General features: G+C 36.8%; 1 protein-coding gene across 3 annotated transcripts in view; it reads right to left on the bottom strand.

Annotated features, from left to right (window-relative positions):
* Positions 1 to 23,227, bottom strand: part of LOC124159360 (sperm-associated antigen 17-like) — a 51,034-nt gene that overhangs the window by 1,911 nt on the left and 25,896 nt on the right. The window contains exons 16-25 of one of the 3 annotated variants that reach the window (XM_046535124.1): positions 21,231 to 21,539; positions 19,417 to 19,557; positions 18,170 to 18,431; positions 17,412 to 17,678; positions 10,660 to 10,789; positions 8,113 to 8,260; positions 7,181 to 7,399; positions 5,061 to 5,202; positions 1,854 to 2,222; positions 762 to 1,018 (exon numbers count right to left, since the gene is read on the bottom strand). In XM_046535124.1, the coding sequence (XP_046391080.1) occupies positions 762 to 1,018; positions 1,854 to 2,222; positions 5,061 to 5,202; positions 7,181 to 7,399; positions 8,113 to 8,260; positions 10,660 to 10,789; positions 17,412 to 17,678; positions 18,170 to 18,431; positions 19,417 to 19,557; positions 21,231 to 21,539 (2,244 nt within the window). The remainder of the gene's footprint in view (positions 1 to 761; positions 1,019 to 1,853; positions 2,223 to 5,060; positions 5,203 to 7,180; positions 7,400 to 8,112; positions 8,261 to 10,659; positions 10,790 to 17,411; positions 17,679 to 18,169; positions 18,432 to 19,416; positions 19,558 to 21,230; positions 21,540 to 23,227) is intronic. The other 2 variants (XM_046535125.1, XM_046535126.1) reach the window with 2 other exon arrangements.

The raw sequence follows: 23,227 nt of genomic DNA, 5'->3' as shown, positions 1-23,227 counted from the left end.
CTTTTTCAATGCTAATATGCCAATGTATTGGAGTCAAATTACCTCAATTAATACCTTTGAAATGAATGTCAATGGTAGTAAATAGAAATTGGCATTGGAAAAGTGTAAAGTGCGCAAGATGCCTTCATCACTGAATTCTTAACTACGGTATTTGTCCGAATATAGTCCCCTCTTTTTTTTCCAAAAATGCCCATGGTAAAAGTAAAGGGGTATTATATTCAAACCCATTTTTTTAATTTTTTCCTGAAACTCAAGCCTCAAAATTAAGGGGGGGGACTATATTTGGAGAAATACGGTAAGTGACTGCTTGTGGCATCATATGCTCAGCAGTCCAGTTACATCTTGTCAGGTAGTGTCCGAAAATATCCACAGGGAAGAATGACGCTTCGGTAGCTTAACTGGCTAAAGCACTCGACCAGAAATCGGGGGATCCGGGTTCGAATCCCGGTCAAGGCGAATGATTTTTTCTCTGTGGATCTTTCGCACAATTGTGCATTGTGGGTGACTCCCGTAAAAGTTATCACCGCGGCTAGTCCCGGTATACTTTAAACTGACCTTAATAAATTAACATTCAACAATGATACATAATAATTGCCTAAAAACCCAAATAGTGGTCATGTTTTGAGCAATTCAAGTTTTATACAGACCAAGCTATTGTCTTGTTATTTAGATGCCTTTTCACCCATGAAAGCTTTGAAATCTGATTGTAGTGGGACATTTAGTTGGGGATATTTTGGGGATTGACGGAGTGAACAACTCACCAGGGGCCAATGACGGCTTTCTTTATGGGGCTCAGGATGGCAATATTTGCAAGCAAAAGCAGGTGGAGCCTTCTCTTCTGTTTTTGGGTATCCACTCTCTTCAAAGTCAGCCTTAGGCAGTGGGAAGAACCAGCGAGGCTCCTGTTTCTTCGTGCTACCCTCAACCTTGGGATACCAATGTGTGGTCCTTGTTAGGTTGGTGTTGTCCATGGTACGAGTGATAGAGCATTTCATATCTGACTCAAGAAAGTATCTTTCTGTATGGAGAATTTAACAAAAAATATTATATATTGATTTAACTAAGCCATTCAATTTAATGGAGTGAATATGATTTTAAGTGGTAGGCTATTTTCAACATATATCTTACGAAATAAAAAATGGCTGTCAGACATTAATTGATGAATATGAATTAATGACTGTTTCTTATGAATAAAAATTGATTAGGATAGCTCAATTCAGTATGCAATGTTGATAGAAATAATTTTATTTTTGATAACTCTAATCTAAAATCAGAGAAACTCTTGGAAAATGTACATACTTCAATTCACAAAAAGGAATTATGAGAATTAGACATCATATTGTGAGGCTACTTCATCTCTTAATTCATTGAAGCCTATACGCTTGAGTATTGCATATTTGGGCTCTATACTTCTTATTGGCAGCTTAAGCCCAAGTAGTGCATAGTGGTGATTTTACTTTCCCATGTTTACATTGTTTTTTTGGGCAAGGGCTCCTATGTCTGTAGCCTGAACCACATATTTCTTTAGAAGAATGGTGTAACCAGGTTTGTTGCGTTAATTAACTATTTGGTCTTAACATCATGAGAAGCCCAATTTTACTCAGTTCAGGCAGAGCAAAAAAAAACCTAGGTTTCTTGATGTACATGATATCTCTCTCTGTGGGATTTAAGGCTAACTGATACTGCATTGGAGTTTTATATCATATGCCCAATATTAAATACAGGACTGACAAGTAGACGCATAGAATTTCCATTTCCTAAAAGTGCATATATCCACCCAGAGTAACAATCATGAAATGCAGTGAGCTGTGATTAATATGAAGATATTTCCTGTTTTTTTTGCGATATTTTACCTTTGTTTGAAACTGGATGGAACATGACCAAAAAATGACTGGGTTGTGGACAATTCTGGTCATTGCAGTGCTCACATGGATAGTGCGTTACTGACACATCCTTCTGGTGTTTTGATTGCTGGAGAATATCCCAGATAACCCTATTTGGCACAAACTCGCTACCAGATCCATTACGCTTCAGAACCAGGAAGCGTTTTCTCATTGGTACTTCTCCTTCGCCACCTTCTCTGATGTCTTCAGTTCTTGACAAAGTGGTGTGCCCATCTATGCTCACAGTGAAAACGTTCCCCCACCCATCATCAGTCGTACATAGGTCCTTCTCTTTGCCATTGGACTGCTCTCCACCTTCAGCGTCGTACTTCGACATCACTGTAAAATATTGGCAATATAGGGAATGATTTTGAATAGAATTCAAATGTAGGAATGGATTTATATTAAAAATACATGGCTAATAAAATATATCTCTGACTATTTTATCTCTGCTTTCTAACTGATCTTAGATTAGTCTTGCTAGCTCAGTTCACATAGCTCAACTTTAATGTACAACCAGACCAGCTTGTAAAGTTGATACAGCACAGAGTCAGTACACTTTTTGAAACCAGTCTGAAACCCAAAATAATGAATGAATGTGGCCTGAGTGGTAGAAGGTAAATTAATTTTTTCACAATTCTATAAAAAAATCTGTGCCCTAAAATTATTTATGTTGCCACCAATGATTGTTTTGGAGTAATTATTGCTTTTATTCAAATGTTGTCTTTTGAAACCATTTATTGTCATAAGTTATACAAGATTCTATAATTTTTTTTTATTTTTGTGTTTAAAAAGTTGTCCAAAAGGAGCCTGAACCACTCTTTCACGTACCATATTTCTCCAAATATTGTCCCCCTCCAAAAATAGTCCCCACCCCTAATTTTGAGGCTTCAGTTTTGGGAAAAAAACTTTAAAAATTCTCTTTCTTTCGTGAATCAGAACGCTCTCTTTTAACACAAACTAGTTCCGCATTTGCTTGATGTTGGTCTCATTCCATTTCCTTGAGGTTCTATCCTTCCATTCTCCACTCAACTCTCCCTGGAGACTGGATGCAAGAATTTCAATGTACATATAGAAGAGATTTTATGATTTGGGTAAATATGCACTGATCCTCTTAGTGTTTAGTATCAAATGAAACAGAAAATTATGAACAAACTTCATGTAAAATTTCTTTTGTAGATTTTTACTGATGAAATAATTTCATGAAATCATCTAAAATTCCACTGATTGGTACTTAGGGGTTGATAACCTCCCCACAGGCCTCCGGGAAAAGGATTGGGAGAGGATTCCAAGGGTGTTTTACCTACTCTGCCCTCCTGGCAGAAAAGAGTATGGCCTCCTTTGCGATTCGCGGTCTGAGTGGAAGATATGCAATTTAGCTACCAAAAACTGAAGGGTTAAATGTATGGCCATATTTCTTGTTCTCAGTAGAGTAGGTATATTGAAGTAGAAGAATAAATGGCCCTATATTCAATATTTGTCCCTTTTGTGTGAACCCCTTGTGCTGAAATGATGAGTCTAGCTCGTCATGAACTTCTGATGCCGAATCGTACAAGGGCAAGTGTAGCTCATCATTAGATTTTAATAATTTTAGCACTATTTAGGGGAACATTTGAAATATTTTGAAAGTTTAAAAATGTTAAAACATCAATAACACGCGTAGACAATTCATATATGTACCATGAAATATGATGTACTGGATGTTTACTATATGAAATAATAATAAATTTTTATTTCACTATTATAAGTTCATTAAAAACTGCAAAATATCATTTTATGACCTACCATTCCATGTAAAAAGGACCACAGAAAAATGAATGGAGGATAGGAGCACGATATGCAAAATATATATTGAAAACGAAGGGGTTAATAAAACTATTAAAAAATCATACATACCGAATTTTTTTATTCTAGTGATATAATTTAGGACGAAATTTTATTTCATGGTAAAAATGACCGCGACTATTCAATGAGAAAATTCTAAGTTCCCGCTAGCATGTCACAATTCTATCGAAGTGGTCGAATACCAGCAATCGCAATATATTGAAATCGATTTAGTAGTATTCGATAGTTATTTGAAATCGGGAATGGGAAGGGATGAGTGAAGTTTAGTGGTCTGTGTGGTGTCTGTCTCTAAAGTTTTTATAAATTATCGGACCATTTGACGCTCTCAATCCTGGAGGTACTTTTTTTGCTGGTAAAGAGGAACCGTGAAAATAGTTGTTCATCTCTAGTGCTTAAATTCATTTCTGAAAACTGTGACGTCTGCTGAGTAATCGGCCATATCTGCAGAAACAGCCCAGAATCATGCCGAATGCCACATGCAATGAATGACAAATTTGGCTATGGAGATGGAGGAATTTGAGCGAATGGACCACCGTAGCCTTTTGTTCTTGGCAGATTTTCTTCCTCTTCCTCCAATTTTTAGGTTAGCTTACTTGTCAAAGTACTAAAATTTTTGCGGTCCATGATCGTCAATATTAATGGCTTTTGGGGTAACCCACGTCGAGATTTTAAAAATTGCCATTGTTTCCTCTCCTACGTCAGAGACCTCACCATGATCATGTCGCCTGCAATGTTTTTCTGGTAGTAGCTACGTTCTTTCATTGTTATTCAAAGTTGATGCATAGCTAATTCTGAGAAATAATCAAAGGTAATAAGTGAGTGATATGCTTTATGAGAGATCAAAGGCTATGCTATCAAATTCTATGGTGACCAGTGGTGCCGACTCCATGGGGCCTGAGCCCCCTTAAAAATTCGTTATGGGTGTGAGGAAAAAATGTGACTGGCTTGTCGATTTTCCCTGGAGTGTCCAGATATCAAGATTCGAGTTACATATAAGGGTTCTAATGTTGATCATATGACTCTTCTGAAATGCTTAAAAAACTTAAAACTCATTTCCCGGGGCAAGATCCCCGATTTGGGCTCCCCCAATATTGTTTGTAAGTCAGCATCCCTGATGATGACATATTTTTGCAAAGAGAGTGGCTAATTTTTTAATTGGAAATCTCTTTTTTAATTTGGGATGGATATCTTTGTTTAAGGATTTTTAGGTGTTATAAAATAACGTAATTGCTATAACTGTTGTATAAAGTTAATGTATTAACTTAAAAGGACAGTAATTTTACGTTCTGTATCTATCAAAATTAGGCATGTCATGTATTCAATTAGACTCACCTTGGGCAGCCGTATTGAAGGATAGAGTTGATTGAGAATGGCCTTTGCTCATTTCCACAAAAGAAGTATTTACAATGAAGTTGACTTGCTCACCTGTGGTCATCTTGTAGATCCCATCCGGGGAAACTCCAAGTCTTATATTCTGAGTGGACAAAAGTAGTGATTAGATATCTTTAGAGTTGACATAGATAACCACATGCATGGTGTGAGCTCCGATGCATGAGTAGATTCTGTAATGCCTGATGTCCAGATATATTTAGTTCTTTAATTCTCTGTTTAATTGTTAACTGGAAAAGTTGACGGAAAGATCAGTATTCAAATTTTTTACATAGGCTTGGTGATTGAATTTAGTTTCATGTTTGGGTGAAACACTTCATTGAGCTGGATAAATTGACTTGGGCCCCAAAAAATTTAACTTACTATAGGAAAAAAGTTTCTCTTTTTGTAAAATGAGATTTTTTAAGATCACAAAGGCTAAAACCAAGTACCTATGTATTGAAAGGTGAAGAAGACATAAAACCCACAAGAGGTCATAGAAAAATGACTAGACCCTTTTTTGTGTATAGGGTCATTCCACCTTAGTGTTTGTCCTTAAGGGTCTCAGATTTTGAAGAAAATTTCTGTATAGGTCCATATCCGCCTCAAACTAAATACCCCAAGAGCATTTTGCAGAAAAAATAATTGAGCATTATATTGTGTGAAAAATCCACAGAGAAAAAATAATTCGCCTTGACCGGGATGGCTAGTCCCAGAATACTTAAAAATGTGCATTTTATGTCCAATTTCATTTTATCTCATTTTTTAAAAAGTGCCTTGAATCACATAATTCCTTCTATTCCTCCACCAATTGTCGTAGAGCCATGATTTATGGTTTGCATTTCATCTAAGATTTTGAGTAAGATCTATGTCTGTTCAGCTAAGTTTTTCTGTGTTCAGTTTTTACTTTCATTAGTAAGATGAAGATTTGCTCATGATTTTCATCAAGATCATCCAATACTTTTGTTTCACCTTCTTTATGTGAGATCTAGATTATGGCAAAATTTATTTTGGTTGAAATAACAAAAAAGTTCATTTAAAGTATAAATTCAGGATACATTTTATTCAATCACCAATTTTGGTCGCTTAATGTAAGCAACCCATTAGAGTGTTTACAGAGACCCATAGTTTTCAAGGGCGGTGAGTTCTGCTTGAAAGACATACTTAGTCCATGGTGTGTATTACAGGGTGCTTGAAATGACCATCATCTGCGATGGATGTCAATATACAGTACACTCCTGATTATCCGGCCTAATGATGGGGAGAGACGGCACAAATAATCGGAAAACACTGATAACCCTAACTTTCACTTAAATGTCTAGCAATGTTCATAATTTACCCAAAAAGCAATACATTATTATTTATGCAGCTATTCTGTTATTTTAGAGTGCTTCCTGGACTCATTGAGAGCTTTCTTTGCCAGTTCGCGATCTTTCTAGCGGTGATAACATGATTGCACTCGTATTCCTTCTGATCTATGTACGACATGGTATCGGAAACCACAGACTCATGGCTGTGTGATCACGGATACATAAAAGTGGTTAGCATGAATGCTTCAAAACTAATGCTTGACGTCGAAACTTCACTGTCAGGCACCACGACACGTATTCACGTCTCGCACAAGTTGCCTGGGTTGCAAATGCTTTGGGACGTGTATCCGTGGAGCACGGCCACACACTGCAAAGCTTGTAAAACAGGAACACGATGTTCCTGTGAATGCAGCTAGCACGCGACCATTTCAATTTGAAGGAGGGGATTCCAACGGAAATAATAAGCCCAATGTATCCTAGCATTGATGCAGTAATTCCGATGAGTTTGCATCTGATTTTATTTATTTATAAAGATCGCGGAAAAATTGAGCGAGAGTGAAAGTCATGTACAGATAATCCGCAACCTGGATAAACCACAGCCGGATAATCGGGAGTCTGATGTATTACAATAACCTCAATATCATGTCGGTGATAGAAAGTCGTACTTAATTGGTTTTAAATTGCTATCTTATCTTTGGATTCTGTGATCATTTTTGGAGCCACATATTTGTTATCAGTAGGTAGGTGGACATGTTTTTGACCTCCAGTACATACCTCATGGCCAACCGTCAGCAGAGCAGACCCTCCCTCAAGGGTGACTCTGGCATACAATGGGTGCTCCAATATAAAGTCGAGGCTCACAAAAATGAAGTCATCGGTTTCCTCTTCCTCTTTGAGCTTGGAGCAAATACGTGTACCATCTGGAAAGATCACTGTCAGTGACCCATCAGCCTTGAGCAAAGATTGGACACCATCCTCACGACACCAAAACATCTGATGATGGAATGTCAAATGCATTAGCTAGAAAAATTTAAGCATAGCCACTTTCCAACACAGAATGATGTTTATCATAAGTTGGCATTCTTTGTTCACATCGCAAAGGAACCAAATGTCAATGTGTCATCATATGTGCTTAACACTAGGAGGAATGGATGAGTCACTTTGGCACTTTTGACTTTAGTTTATTCTGTCATTTCTTTGTTATTAGCATTAATGTGCTTATATTTTATGGTTATTGATAATTGCATGTTTTCTTCATATTCTGAAATTTATGTTGGGCCATACTACATAATTACTTTTGCATTATTTTAGCATGATTTTTGTATCATGTGAATATAGGTAATATAGAAGAACTCTCTCTGACTAATAAACAATAAACTTTTGGCATCAAAGAAGAAATCATTTTGGAGCTCTTATAGTCTTTGTATAGGTATATGTAATAGGCAGAAGATGATGATGGCACAAAAATTATGCTGGAGAATGAATTATGACTAACTAAAGAAACAAACAAGGGTATGCCTATACATAGTTGGCAATGAGAATAACCAATATGGGGGATTGCTGCTGTTATTAGATACTTTTTCAATTTAGCTTAGTTCTTTCTATGTCATTCTATGTCGACATAAATAGTCACGATAATAAAATATTAGTGCTGTAGTTTTTCCTAATGTATATTAATGTCATCATTCATTAGTGTTGGAGCCCACCTCATTTGCCTCTAGGTCGGTAGCTTGCCGGACCCATTGTGGAGGAAGATCCTGGCTGATGCCTCCTCCAGGGGCTCCCCGATAACGACGCCCTGTTGGCTCGAGAAAGATTGTTTCCTGGTCTGGCCCATCTCCAGCTTCTTGCCTCCTGCAAATATAAGTCATGGTATAAGATTTAGTCTCAAAGTTAAAAAAATAAACTGTGCATAGATTTGACTTTTGGATTCTTTTCAATAATTATGGAATAGGGGTCACATGCCCCAGGTGTGCAGATGTTAGGGGGTGGCAAAATTTGAAAAGCATATTAATAAAAGTTATTCACTTTTTCTAATAACATTATTTAACAATAATTATTAATTTATAAATTATTAAAAAATAATATTAATAAAACTTCATTGTAGCAAACATACAGTGTGTAATAACAACTACCGCTCAAAAAATTGCTTATGGTTGTATTATACTTCAGTGGTGGGGGAGGGAGGGCAGCAAACTGATCTTTGCCTCCCCTGACAAAACTCCTATTTTCAGCCCTATTCGTAGGTGCTTAGTTTTGCTGCCTACTGCTACATTTTTTTGATGGAATAGCGTATTGCCTCCATTTCCCATGGCCAAGCAGAGGCTGTTTCCATTGAGAGAGAGAGACCTTAGACACTCTCACAAGGGAGACCACGTACCTTGCTCCGCCTTTTTCAATGCCGTATTTTTTATGGCCTTCACCATTCCGAGGAGCAAGGTACGTGGTCTCCCCATTTCAGATTGCTGAGTGCACCTTCGGCTCAAGGCACTCAAGCCTTCTGTCAGAGAGAATGGCCTGACACACTGCCATCTGTTGACCATTGCCAGAAAATTCAGAATGTTCGCTCTTTATAAGTGGTCATCTCAAAGTGCCTGGCACTCTTTGTGAGCACTGGGCAAGTGCAGATTACCTAGCCTATCCCCAACCCAGTGAGAAATGGGTGGTGGAATCCACGTGGAATCCACGTTGAGTGGTGGATATTTGGTGGTGGTGGATATTGAGTGGTTGGACCCACGTGGAATCCACGTTGATTTCAAGTGGATTTGTGGTGATTAACATAAAATGTTAAACAGAATTTCTAATTTGTGGAACTTATCTCTCTGGTGACATTGCGTCATTTATCATCCTGAAACCACGCTAGTTATGTGAAAATGTATCGCACATTCTATTTTTATATAATTCGTGGAAAGGCAGCCATGAGAGCACATGAAAAATCGTAGACACATATATAGAAGGTTTAGATATAGAGTGGTTGAGGTTTTAATGGTTTTAGGACAGCACCAACTGCTGTTTTAATTTTTCCACCAAATTTCCACGTGGGTTCCACGTTGATTCCACGACCAAAAACACGTGGTATCCACGTTAATTCTCCACGTGGATTCCACCACCCATTTCTCACTGGGAATGTATGCCACTGCTCTCGTGACATATGAGATGCAGCCAAATGGCTGGGTAGGTTTAAGAGAGTTGGAAGAAGGGGATGGTGGGAAAATGTAGACGTGTACTTGTGGAAGTCGTAAAGATGTAGTGTTTGTATGAATGTGCATTGCTGGAGTTGAGGTCAGGGAAAACTAAGACTTTTTCCCTTACTCTGAACTTTTCCAGAATCCAATCCTGACAAAATTACTGTGATTAAATTTGCAGATTGGTGAAAGAGAATCCAGTAAAATTATTTTTACAGTCTCCTGTAGTCTTCTTCAATAAAAAAATTCAGTGCCTCTCAAGGCTTTTCCAACGACATTTATTAATGAGGCTTTCTTAACCACTAAAAAGTCTTTTATAAAAAAGTCAATGCTAAAAATATTATTGTACATGTTAACAAGCAGCGACTCCAGATAAAGAATAAAAGTAAATGGCACAGGATTAGGGTGAAATCTTTGGGACCCTTGCAGTGGCGCCGACTTCATGGGGCCTGAGGGGGCCCGAGCCCCATCAAAAATTCGTTATGGGTGTGAGGAAAAAAATGTGTCAGGCTTGTCGATTTCCCCGGAGTGTCCAGATACAATCAAGATTCGAGTGATCAGGGTTCTAATGTTGATCATATGACTTTTCTAAAATGCTGGGAAAACTTAAAACTCACTACATACTTATAAAATTTCCCAGGGCAAGATCCCCGGTTTGGTCCCCCCCAATATTTTTTGTAAGTCGGCATCCCTGGACTCCTGCATACACCTCTCACTTTGAACAAAACAAGTACATTTACATAGGAAAATCTTTAAACTCCCAGCTTAGGAGGCAGCCAACTGAGATGAGGTCAGTCTTCTGTATTCTTTTGGCCTTCAGTTACTTTTAATTGTGGGGGCTTCAATTGTAACACACCAGAATCATACTTCTAAACTACCTACAAGATGCAATCCATGCAATCCTCTTCTCAGCTTCATCGCAGTTCCCAAACTATGATATGGTTTAAAATTTTAATGTGCTTCATTTTGGGTGTGATTCTCAGGAAGAGTTGTGTATGATGGACAAATGAGCTTCACACTCCATGTTATTATATATTATCAGTTAGTCAGAATAGGTACTCTGTATACCTAAAATTTTGGTTGCATATTCTACCACTGGGGTGTAATATTGTCACTGATCCATTTTTCATAAACTTCAGAATGTTTCCATTTTGGAGGTAAAGTCGAAAATTTTCATCAAATCGCTCTCCATATTTACCTGAAAGAGAAAATTTGGTTAGATTTTCATGCTTTCATTCAAAAAACGTGAAACCTCTTTAGTTGTGATTATTAAAGTATTGGATTAGGAGTTGAGGAGCAGGTAGCCTTGTGGGTAGAGTGCTTCGCTGCTGACCGTAAGATTTCAGGTTTAAATCCTGGCTGAAACCTTTGGACAGACTTCAACAAATCAACTGTTTTAATGTTTTTCACAAAGTCCAGACCATAAGAGCTCTACTTCCTTCTGAGGCAGTCCCAGATCATGAATGAAATCATTTAGATCTGTCTTTTTGATTGTGTTGGAAACAGAAAAAACTCAGGGGGGTATACAAAAGATACCTTGAGCTACCTTTACTTTTGTTGCGATAAAAAAATAATCAAGTCATATGCAAAGTTAAATAAAGTTATATTTAAAATGACTGTACACATATACAGTGAGTCCTCGTTTAACGTTGTTGATTCGTTCCTGAAAAAGTCGACGTTAAGCGAAACAACGTTAAGCGATGCAGTATTTCCCATAAGAAACAATGTAAAAAATTTAAATTGGTTCCTAGCCATGTTCCTAACAATCCATTTCTTCGTGAAGAATCCAGAATTTCCCGGGCGAGAATCCAAGGAGGCCAATTATCGGAGCCGTAACTTTAAGCAGACTTCTTGACCAATCGGGAGACACCTGAATCAGGCCAAAATGAAAAAATCTGAATCTGACACTCGGAAGCACGAGGACGAAGGGCGAGTCAATTCTCGTGATGATATGAATTCTTTAACCCGGCGGAAATCGCGAGAAACATTCATTACCGATTTTTCACTTCAGCATGATAACGATTCATTCGAAACGAATTTTCATAACGAAAAGGTTGGGAAGAAGGCATTATTAAATGAAATATAAAAACTACAAAGAAAGTATTTTTAATGGCGAAACATCGATATTTTCAGTAACAGAAGAAATTTTAACTGTAAAAACTCGACCTGCAAACCTAAAACTAGACCGATCTCTCCAGCAGTTGCACCTTCTTCAATTCTTTTAATAATACCAAGTTTTTATTCTAATATCGCCGTTTTTTCTTCACGTCTGAAGAACCACCAGGATAGCCACTCTTCTTCGTGGACATTTTTTTCGGTTGGCATCAGAAAAATATACGGATAATCGGTAAATGAGGCGATAATTATTCGCTCAGATGCATAGTTAACATACGCTACCCACGCCAACCTTTTCTGTCGAACGAAAATTACCATTCGCATTAATATGGTAATATTTACCTTAGACCATATAAGAACTAGACCCGCCATTCCCCACCCCTACCCATGTATCGCCGTGTGGCCAACATCTCCCCTCCGCTCCCTTCCTTCCCCGCCCACTTTTAAAGGGGCGTGACGTAACGGTTGGGACGCTCATCGTCGTAGCGCATGGCAACGAATGGGGATTCACTGTATCACTGCGGTATTTTGACCATTTTCTTCACGATTTTTCAATTAAAAGTACTAATATATATTGCGTTATGTACGAGAAGTATTCTCTCAGCCATGGTTGGATTGGTGAACTTACAATTAATAAACAGTGGCCTTTTTCGGCATTGGCAGCGACGAAAAAATATTGTGGCAGTAAAATGAAGACAAAGCCCTTTGTAAACTTCCGCAGATTTTTTTCTTATCTCGTTAGCGATCTAGCATCATTCGGAACATCGTTATAAAAACATGAAATCTTGCACAAAAGTTGTAAACGGGGGAATTTTAGAGAGGAAAAGGGTCATGGTGTAAAGAATTTGCCGGTCGTCCACGAAGTAACGCGGCAACGCCTTCGCATATAGTAATTTTTAAACGGTCAATTATGCGATGCAAATTGAACTGCGCGCTAGTGCTATTAAAAAGTGATGTCAACAAATCAGCATTCATATGATTTAGGTAAGTAATTTAGTTATTTCATAAATGCATATTTTTTTACTTAGCAGACAGCTCTCGTGTTATTTATATTTTGCGATGATGGAAAAGGTCTAGCGCCGGCATTGCAAGTGACACCTACGATTTAAGTTCGCTACGGAATATTCTGGGAATAAATAATACCTATTAACATATTTATAATTAGAAAGAAAGAGAGGATTGGATTAAAATAATTTTAAAAATAAATTTGCTATAAAACAATCAAGTATATGTAATTCATTGAATAACTTATTAAATATTTTCATGTAATGTTGTACGTAAATACGTACATATGTACTTACAGAGTTTTCAATTAAATTTTTTTAAACAATTTACGACATAATTTAATTTTTTATATTCTTGTCACAATACATAAGAAAAGAGGATGCGGATTCAAAAATCATCTAATTGTAAGAAGTGAATCTCATTTTATTAAAAAATCCAGAAGCGATTACTCTGTCAAATGTGTGAAATATAACGGATAATTTTCTATTTTTCACGGCAGTATGATATTTCGAAGCACTTGGAGACGCAAGAGCATAAAAGATATTTAAATACTGCTGCATCTTCCTCCAAAATACAGAAATTTTCAGTAAAAACAATTTATGGAGACGAAGAAAAGAAACTAGCATTAGCAGAAGGATGTCTTTCCATTCTATTTTTCATAGTCTTTCCTTCAGATGTAAGGCCTGTACATCACAATTTATCAAATCGGATTTGCAGCGCACATATTTATGTCATAACGCCGTTCAAACAGCTGCTGTTTTGTTGCCCGCAGATGTGGCAAATATTGTCATTAAAATATATTTTTATTTCTAAATTACACTGTGCGTCTTCAAATGCTGAAAGAATTTTGTGAAACTGCGGAAGTCGCATGTATAAGAAAATACTTGGTTACTGTAAAACGCGCTAGTTACCTCTTTCGTCAGCTGTAGATAGAATTTTTAAATTATACCACACTATGAATTCCTACTTTCTATATCAGGTTCAATGTCCTAAAATTGTAGAAGAGAGTTTTGAAAAGAATCCTCAAATTTAGCTAGAGTTTAAAAACAATCAATCACCTCTTTTTCAAAATGCTATTGAAGTTATTGAAGATGATAAAATTTTGGTAATCGAAGTAGCGAATGAAGTTAAAAATATCTGAGTCAAAAGCGGTCAGAGTGTAATTTTCTTCCATTAACCATCGATAAGAGCATAAGTGAGCTCGAAGTGGGTGCAATAAATCATGCAGATATCATGAATCACGTTAAAAATTTCTATCGTAACTGCAAAGATTATTTAGAAGAGTGGACGCTATATTAAAATTATATTGAACATTTTCATTGGATTACATTAAAAGATAAACTTAATTGGAATGATGTTCTAAAATCATTCGATCATTGTGCATAAAATTTTCCATATAATAATATTTCCAAAAACGATCTTTTTAATGAGGTATCATTATTTAAAAAAATATATTGGTTAAAAAAGGGTAAAATCTTGGGCTTCAGCACAAATCTTGATAGAGTACAAATGGTTATAAATATTTCATCATTTGAAACAAAGCATATTCCATACAATATTGCCCTAAAATTAAGAAATATTCTTTGCCCCACAAGCAATTGCTGCGACTGAACTCGTTTTTTCTACTGTAAATAAGTGTGTGCATCAGAAAAGCAATTCAATGTGTGAAATATAACTAAACAAATTCGTGTGAAAAATTTCACGACCTTTTCCGCAAAAGAAATGAAGAAAAAAATCACTCAAATATAAGAAATATGCCAAAGAAAAAATTATACGAAACTTAATTTTTAATGCATCATATTTGCTATTCTTTTTGCCACCCTTATGACCTTGACGATGACCTAACTGGGTCAACGGTTGAATTTTCGTAAATGAAAGTGTTATTTTCGGGTTTTTCGGGTCCGAAAACCTGAGAATTGACATCTTGGTCAATGAAATGTAGACTTTTTTCTATCTCGATTTTTTTAGATTAAAACCACATAAGGCAAATTAAAATTTTTGGTTTGGACCCACATTGTGAGGTCAAAAGGTCAAAATTGTAAAATTTTGCTTACACTCAACAAAACTTAGGACCTTTCCCCATAAGTGTGCCAATTTTCATGAATATTGCTCGATGCAAAGTTACTAAAATTACGGGTTAAAAATGACACACGACCGTTGGGACAGTGTTAATATTCATTTTCTAGGAATGTCACCGTTAGGTTAATCTACTAGTAATAAGTAATATTTCTAAAATAATTTTGCCTTTTTATGGACCCCTCCCTTCATCCTTTGTGAGATATCGTGGGATTTTGCCTTCTTTCCAATCTCCCGTAGGATTTTTCAAAATACGTATTTTCAGTGTAAATACGTTAATCTAGGCTTCATTGTGTTGGGTTTATAAATAAAACGATTTGTTTAATTATTTTTATTGAGGATTACCGAGATCGCAATAAACTGGTTTTTGCGGAAAAAATTACGTGATACTTGCCAGGACCCTTTCTTTTTACCTAGAGGGGGTGAAGCCATGGTCTAGGGGGGGAAGCCATGATCTAGGAGGGGGGGCAAGCCAAGTTGTGACATTTTAGCATGGAAAAGATGAATGAAACCAACATTATAAGAAAATTATAACAGCGCTTTATTAGTTTATGAGATTATTTCCTTGAAAAAATAGTTTTATTTCAGTTACTTATTTTATACTAATACATATCATTTTTCGTTGGTTTGAAGAAAATTTGTTGAATACTTTCGTTTCAATTCAGTACTGATTTTGCTTAAAGACTTATGCGATTTTTGCTTCTAGGGGGACAGCTGCTCCCCCTGCCCTTCGCTGGGTACGCCCATGTTTACATATGACATTCTTAATCAATTTATTTAATGCGATCGCTTCTAGCTTTATCTTGATTTATTTAGCTTTTTGCGCACAATCAAGGCTATAAAATGCCTTAGTTCATCGTAAAAATATATTTATTAAGTGTATAATCATTTTGCGTGCCCAATATTGTCACTTTTCAGCGACTTTGCAGCGGATGAGCGTTAAAATATCTCAAGCGCGCATACAGAATATCGTCTGCGGTCCCAACCGTGACGTCACGCTCCCTCATCCCACTCACTTCCCCGCCGTGCGATGTTGGCCACAGCGTTCCGCCCGAACGGCAGGTCTACTTACTTAAATGGTCTAAGATATTTACTATACATCAGATGCGCTGCGTTCTATTCGCCATTCATTTTTTTTTTTCGCCGCGCATAATTTGAACAACGTTATCGCGAAGCAATAACGACGTTAAATGATGAAGGGTTTCAATTTTTGGACAACGTTATCGCGAAACAACGTTAAACGGGACGACGTTAAACGAGGACACACTGTACAAGACAATGCCATCTTACGGCATAAAAAAGTTACAATTGTGGTTCTCCTATGTTCGATAACGCGGCCCAGTGAGAAATGGGTGGTGGAATCCACGTGGAACCCACGTGGAGATGTAACGTGGATACCACGTGTTTTTGGTCGTGGAATCAACGTGGAACCCACGTGGAAATTTGGTGGAAAAATTAAAACAGCAGTAGGTGCTGTCCTAAAACCATTAAAACCTCAACCACTCTATATCTAAACCTTCTATATATGTGTCTACGATTTTTCATGTGCTCTCATGGCTGCCTTTCCACGAATTATATAAAAATAGAATGTGCGATACATTTTCACATAACTAGCGTGGTTTCAGGATGATAAATGACGCAATGTCACCAGAGAGTTAAGTTCCACAAATTAGAAATTCTGTTTAACATTTTATGCTAATCACCACAAATCCACTTGAAATCAACGTGGATTCCACGTGGGTCCAACCACTCAATATCCACCACCACCATATATCCATGAGTCAAAGTGGATTCCACCACCCATTTCTCAGTGGGGGGTGGCCCCGCAAAGGGCGGCCCCATGCCCCATGCACTGCTTTGTGAACAGTAATATTCTTCCATAAGCGCATACTGGGATTTCTGTTTGGTCAAGGTATTTCCAAGTTCTCCATAGAATGGAATATTGGAATGACGTGAGATATGCACAGTAATTTTTTTTCATCAAAGGAAATTTAGGGGAAAACCAGAAATCTAGTACATATGTTAATATCTGACAGGGTTAATGAGTTCTATTTTCTTGATGTATTTCATTTTAATGTGACTAAAATACTAAGCTGTGTATATTTTACTTAAGGAGCTTAGGTTAAACAAATCAGGAAGTTTGTAAATCTTTTGTTAGAACTTAATAGATCATTTTTATTTTCATAGGTGTAAACGTTCAAGGACACTCTTACAGTATGTTGGGGTGGCGACCAGCCCCTTGTGAAAAAGAAAAAGATATTTTGCATTTTTTGAAGATGCAACTGATTAAAAAAAGGTAAATTTTTCTTAGACCCTCTTATTTTTTATAGTATCAGTTTTAAGCCTGAAAGCTACAAGTAAGTAAGTGACTGAAGATTTTTTCCTAAAAATTCTTGGTGATAGTGATGGTAGACCTTTACAAATTTAGGAAAATGCCATGCCCTCCTTTTATTTCCTTATGTTTTATTATCATGAAAGTGGGGCTCCAGTTATCTTACAAGCAACCATCTCTACAATTAAAAATAAATTCATTGGTTATGTATAGGAATGTTGTCACAATAAATTATTCTTCTCAGAACTTACCCTCTCTCTGGGTCAATTTAAAGTAAGGGAGAAAATATTACCTGTTGAATTGTAAGACTGCTTAATGTAGAAAGGAGCAAGAGGCCCTAAAGCCCACTTATTCTCGATCGTCAATCCAGAAGGAAGGGAGAGTTTCAGAGCAAACCCTGGGATTTCAGTGAAGATGGATCGCCTGTCTCCTTCTATTTCAGGATTCACTGGAATTTCCTCCTTAATGGCAGATTCTACTTTTTTCTTTGCTTTGTACTTAGATTCCTTCATCCCCTTTGCAGTTGCACTTGTCTTTGTTAAGCTTTGCCTCTTATGAACTGAGAGAAGTAGACAATCGGATATTAAGTTTTGTGCATTTTATCAGTGGCTCTGATTTGGTTTACTATCCTAGCAATAACCATAGAATCTGTTGTGGAACATTATATGTGTATATGTGAAGTTAATTGATGTTTTTGGGATGTTAGCAAAAGTAATTAATTGATTAACACATTCCGTGCGGACCGTTTTTTGAAGAAAATCCCCTGTGGCTGACTTTTTGGCAAAAATTTGTATTTTTTTATTATTATTAGTTTAACCACGTGATCTTATGATTTGTGATGCCTGGTACATGTTTTCACACTTTTTTTCCAAAGGTAACCCTTCATTTGTTATAAATTTGAAATTAAAATTTTCAAAGTATCCTGTCAAACTTGTGATACCTTCCCGCAACACACCTGCACGTTTCCCATATTTCTTTGCTCTTTGTCAGTACTTTAGCGAAAACCCGTCTACAGCAGGGTGGTGAACATATTGAAGCAGAGTTAAATACCTGAAGCCACCTTTGCTTTTTCCTCTTTCTCTGTTGATTCCTTGCGGGAATCTACCATTTTTGGGGCTGGGTTAGTCCTCTGGTTGCAGAAGGCTACTACAGCACCCGTTGCTTCCGAAATGATGTGGAATGAGGTGACCTCGTCTAAAGGTTGACCACTGCCCAGAAGTACTCCATTACTTCCTTCCACGTTATCTTTGGGTGCCCCCTTACCCTGTGCTTTTGATGGTAACATCCAGCTGTGGTAAAGGTAGTCTGTCCCCTTATGGAAAGACAATGTTTAAACTTGATTGTTTCTGGCTTTACTTTGTGAAAATCCATTCTTAATAATAAAACGTTATTGTACTTTTCCACACGATTTAATTAATACGACCGGTTTGAGAAACGGGGAGCTAGAAAAATCGCATTTTGCGAAACATCTATGGGAGAGTGACCACAGGAGCAATTTTGTTCCGGAAATTCTCCACCTTGAGGGAAAGGGAAGAAGGATGGACTGCTTGGAGGAGTTGGAGATAAGGAAGCATATAAAAAATGGAATTTTAGCAAATGAAAATATTTTTGTAAACTATTCCCCGCTCTTGGAGATTCCCCTGAAGCTGAGTGACGCTCCAACCCCAACGCTACCCTCCCCTACCAACGTAATAGCAACCAGATAAACAAGAACAAAATAACTGTTATTATAACGGATTCTGTACCTGATGATGTCGCCTCTGCGACGAAACCGGTCGTATTAATTAAATCGTGTGGAAAAGTACAATAACGTTTTATTATTAAGACAATGTTTGTTTTGTTTTACTGGGTCATTCAGATCCTCTTAGTATGTGAGTCATTAAAAGAATGCATATTTTCGTTGACAGTAACAATATAACTATTTGATGGAATACGCATGGAAAAATAGCAATGGATTGCAAATGCCACTGCTTTGTGTACGTTAGTTTTTTATAGCATTGATCAAAAAGATTTTTATCTGTGATGGTTTGCCTTTGTTTTGATTTTCCTTTTTTTATGGCTATATTTTCTTTGTGCAAAACAGCCCCTGAAATAAATGGTGCTGTATTTTATCATGAGCTACAGTATTTTGGAAAAGGAGACATTTTTTAAATCACTGAATCCTTTGCATTATTAATATTGGGCTATATTTAATCTCATGGATATATTGCTCGTACTACAAAGTATTGTGTTAAATAATTAATGAATTCAAATCAAAATGATAATGTTGATTACTACAACTATTTTCATTGAATTACCAGTTGAATTTTCAGTGTGAAGACTTGTTCACCCGTTGGCATTTGTCTTTTGTCCACTGAAATAATGGTGTCACCGTCGGGAGATACATATTGAACACTCTTCCCGGAGAATCTTCCACCATTTGGGCCAAGGTCATACGCCTGTGAGGGAGTATTATTCAATGAAACTCAATTCGTTAAAAAGAAAGGGGAATATGTTCTGAGAAATTACTTGTAAAATGTATAATGAATGAATAGAAAATTCAAATTTTTTGTTAAGTTTCAAAAATGGAAGTTTGCATGTATTGTTATTAGCTTTTTTAACATATTTTAATGACTATTTTTAAACAACAATCAAGATTTAAAAAATCAAACTCTAGCAGCAACTTTTGTGTGATAGGCTTAGAAATTTATAATTTTATTTAGCAGTAAGCACCTTATTATTCAGCAAGGTGTCTATGTAAGTAACAACATTATATTCTGCCGATACATTTAAGGGACTACCAATTCCATGACCACTGAATCCATATTGAGTCTGTTGTTGAATAAGTAGTATTTTTATGGGAAGGCAGTGGGGATGTGCAAGTAGAACATTTTGATCACGATTTGAGGCACTTTGCAAATGCATGCACCAATCCATGTAGTATGTATTCTCATTTTTCCAGTCCCCTACTGTATTTTATCTGAACCCACTCACCTCGACAGCTCAGCAACTGAGACTTATACTTGACGTTGATAATAGTACATATTCATAGCACTCAAGCAGAGTACCAACTACATGACTGGACTTGAATTTTTTAGTACTCGCTCATCTTTAGAAGTATTTAAACTGAAGTACAATTATTCCGTATTCACCCTCCATGTTTTCTTCGAGGAGGTAAATTTAATCCAGAATTTTTAATTTTTATGTAGATTAAGTGAGCATAATGAGATGCACTGGAGGAGAATTCTGTAACTCCCACTCTGTTTGACTCCTATGTTTGACACTTATGTTTGACTCCTATCTTTTGTTAATTGTAAATTTGGTTGACATTTGGTTGCAATCAATACATTTTTCATAGATAATAGTTGTTTATGAACATGGGTTTGGTTACAAGTTCAACAGTTCCCTGAAAAATCCAATCAAAAGGTTTTAATCTGGGTGTGGGTAATCCAGGGCCGGCCCTAGCAGGTGCGGGGCTAGGGGCGAACCTTCAGTGCGGGGCCCTTCACTTAAAATATTAAACTCAATACCCCATCTACAAACTCGAGCATTTTGAATCCCTACCACTCTCTGGCTAAGTATGTGTTCCCCTCCCAAATTAAGACTTCGTAATTACGCGGTTAAGATACCTTGATTCAAAACTATCGTATATTTTAATTTTTTTTTCACGAACGCGGGGCCCGGGGCGGTCGCCCCAGTCCTAAGACCGGCCCTGGGGTAATCATCATGATGGAAAACCTTTACTAGCAACTTCAGGGCTGAAGTGCCATGTATTATATCCTTGTGTCATTCCCTGAAGGTGTTGGAAAAGTATTCCAACAAAATTTTGCTGTGTAGGCTACTATGGATACATTTACTCGGGGCAACACCTATGAAGAATTCATCATTGCCTCAAATCCTACATTATCAATCAATTGAGGTGAGTTTCTCTGGTACTTTTAGAACTGAAAATCCAAATACAAATGGGAAGTCGAAGGTGTTATTGTGCTCATGGTGGCCTTAATCAACAGAAAGCCTGATTTGAAGATTTAATTCTCGGACGTACTTATTTGTAGGCGAATTTTCACTTTTAAAATTTGCTGCAGAATCCAGTTTTATATTGATGAAGGTATTAATATTGTACTGATAGAACCTGGGGAATGATGCTCTCTTCTTTTTCCTCATCGGATAGTTTGATGTCTTCCTCTTCCTTGCTTTCCTCCATGCCTCCCTGTTCCTTCTTCATAAATGATGACTTTGTGGACAGTGAAGTCTTTTCCTTGGCAATGCCTTTTTTTAGATTGACTTCACTTTGACTTGGGATGGGGGGAGTTGCCTCTACTGCTGGGGTTTTGACCTCTGGCAGAGACTCTGGCTCCGTCTCCTGCTGTTTTACACTTTTCATTGACTTGGTGATAGACTTTTTGCTACCTTTTTTCTCCTTCTTGTCCTTCTCATGAGCCTGTCATAACATAGTATTTGGATGTTTATTATTTTTATTTTACAATTTCAGTATGTACGCTAATTCTACGAATTCAAATGACTTTTTATTCTGTAGAGTACATAAGTTCAATGACTCTTCAAATCGTTATTATAGGTAACTTAAGAAGTAAAGATGGCTTAGGTATTGGTTTAATTACGGGTCAGATGGAAGAAGGGACTTGAAAGTCTCATTCTCACCCCAATGAATGGGTTATTATTATTATTATTATTATTATGAGCTCTATTTTCCTTTTTCATGATTCAAAGTTTTTGAAATTTGGTAATTATGTTACTGTCACTTTTTTATTTTATTTTTTATTTAAATTTTACTTTAAATTTTAATCTTTGTTATGATTTCAAAAGTTACAGTTGAATAAATGGTTCAAAATATAGTACCCAATACTTGGTCAAACTCAGTGGCACCTACTCCATGGGGCCTGAGGGGGCCCGAGCCCCCTCAAAAAATTCATTATGGGTGTGAGGAAAAAATGTGTCTGGCTTGTCGATTTTCGCCGGAGTGTCCAGATATCGACATTCGAGTTATCAGGGTTCTAACGTTTATCATAATACTCTTCTAAAATGCTTAAAAAACTTAAAACTCACTAATTATAAAATTTCCTGGGGCAAAATCCCCGGTTTGGCCCCCCCCCAATAGTTTTTGTAAGTCGGCATCCCTGGTCAAACTGTAATCAAATAGTCAAAATACGCATTTGCTCAAACTGGCTTCAAAAATTAAAACATGTGGTAGTTCGGTAAGCGTGGAATATAGTTTGATTCCTAAATGAAACACAACACTTCTTGAAAACAGGTTGAGGGAAATTAACAAGGTTCAGGGAAATTAAAATAATGGGAAAATACCATGAACATAGAATAAATACTACTATAGGAAAAAAATAAGGAACTGTGAGATTGTGTTCCGTACACTTGCGCGTAATGTATTTTTGGGAAAAAACAGGTATTTTATAATAAAAATCCAGCACTTTTGCGTATAAGGCTTCCTTCATTTTGTAATTAAAGACAGACGGAGAAACTAATGTTGCATTGCTTTGTTTATAAAGTAATAGTATATACATAATTATCCATCTCAGTTGCGATTTTGGTATCATTTTTTCCACGTTCATTTCCCTTAAACTAGTCTTCCAACTCAAGGGTGCCCAGTGCCCATTCCTGCTAATGGTAATTGACCAAGCTTCCGATCTACTTATTGTATTAGTTCCACTAAGGTTGAATTCACCAATTCCCAGATGGGAGGATATAAGTAGACAGCATCCGTTAAAAGGAGTCTTTATGGAAAGGCTTCAATGAGTGGTGAATTAGCAATTATTCTCCAAAATTTGTTATATTTTAAATGCTTTTCAGTTAGGCTGACTTGCAATTCTTGTAAGTAAATACGTCAGGCTGAAATTTGATAGTTTGCATAGGCGTACATAGGAGTTCCAAAAGTGATTATGAGCACCTGCTATAAATTATAGTCTCTTAGGAAAATGATAATGAAGCAAATGTCCTAATGTGTACGAAAAAATACATTTTTCTGTTTTTCAACTCAAGTCAAGAAATCAAGAATATGGATTTCAATGTAAGCATGTTGAGTTTTATTATTTAATGAAAATACGTTCATTAATTCCAGAAATTCATATTCTACATGATGGGTTTTCAAGGCTGCTTTTG

This window comes from Ischnura elegans, chromosome 5 (genome assembly GCF_921293095.1).
Source record: "Ischnura elegans chromosome 5, ioIscEleg1.1, whole genome shotgun sequence".
NCBI lineage: Eukaryota > Metazoa > Arthropoda > Insecta > Odonata > Coenagrionidae > Ischnura > Ischnura elegans.
This window is presented reverse-complemented; position numbering and strand designations above follow the sequence as displayed.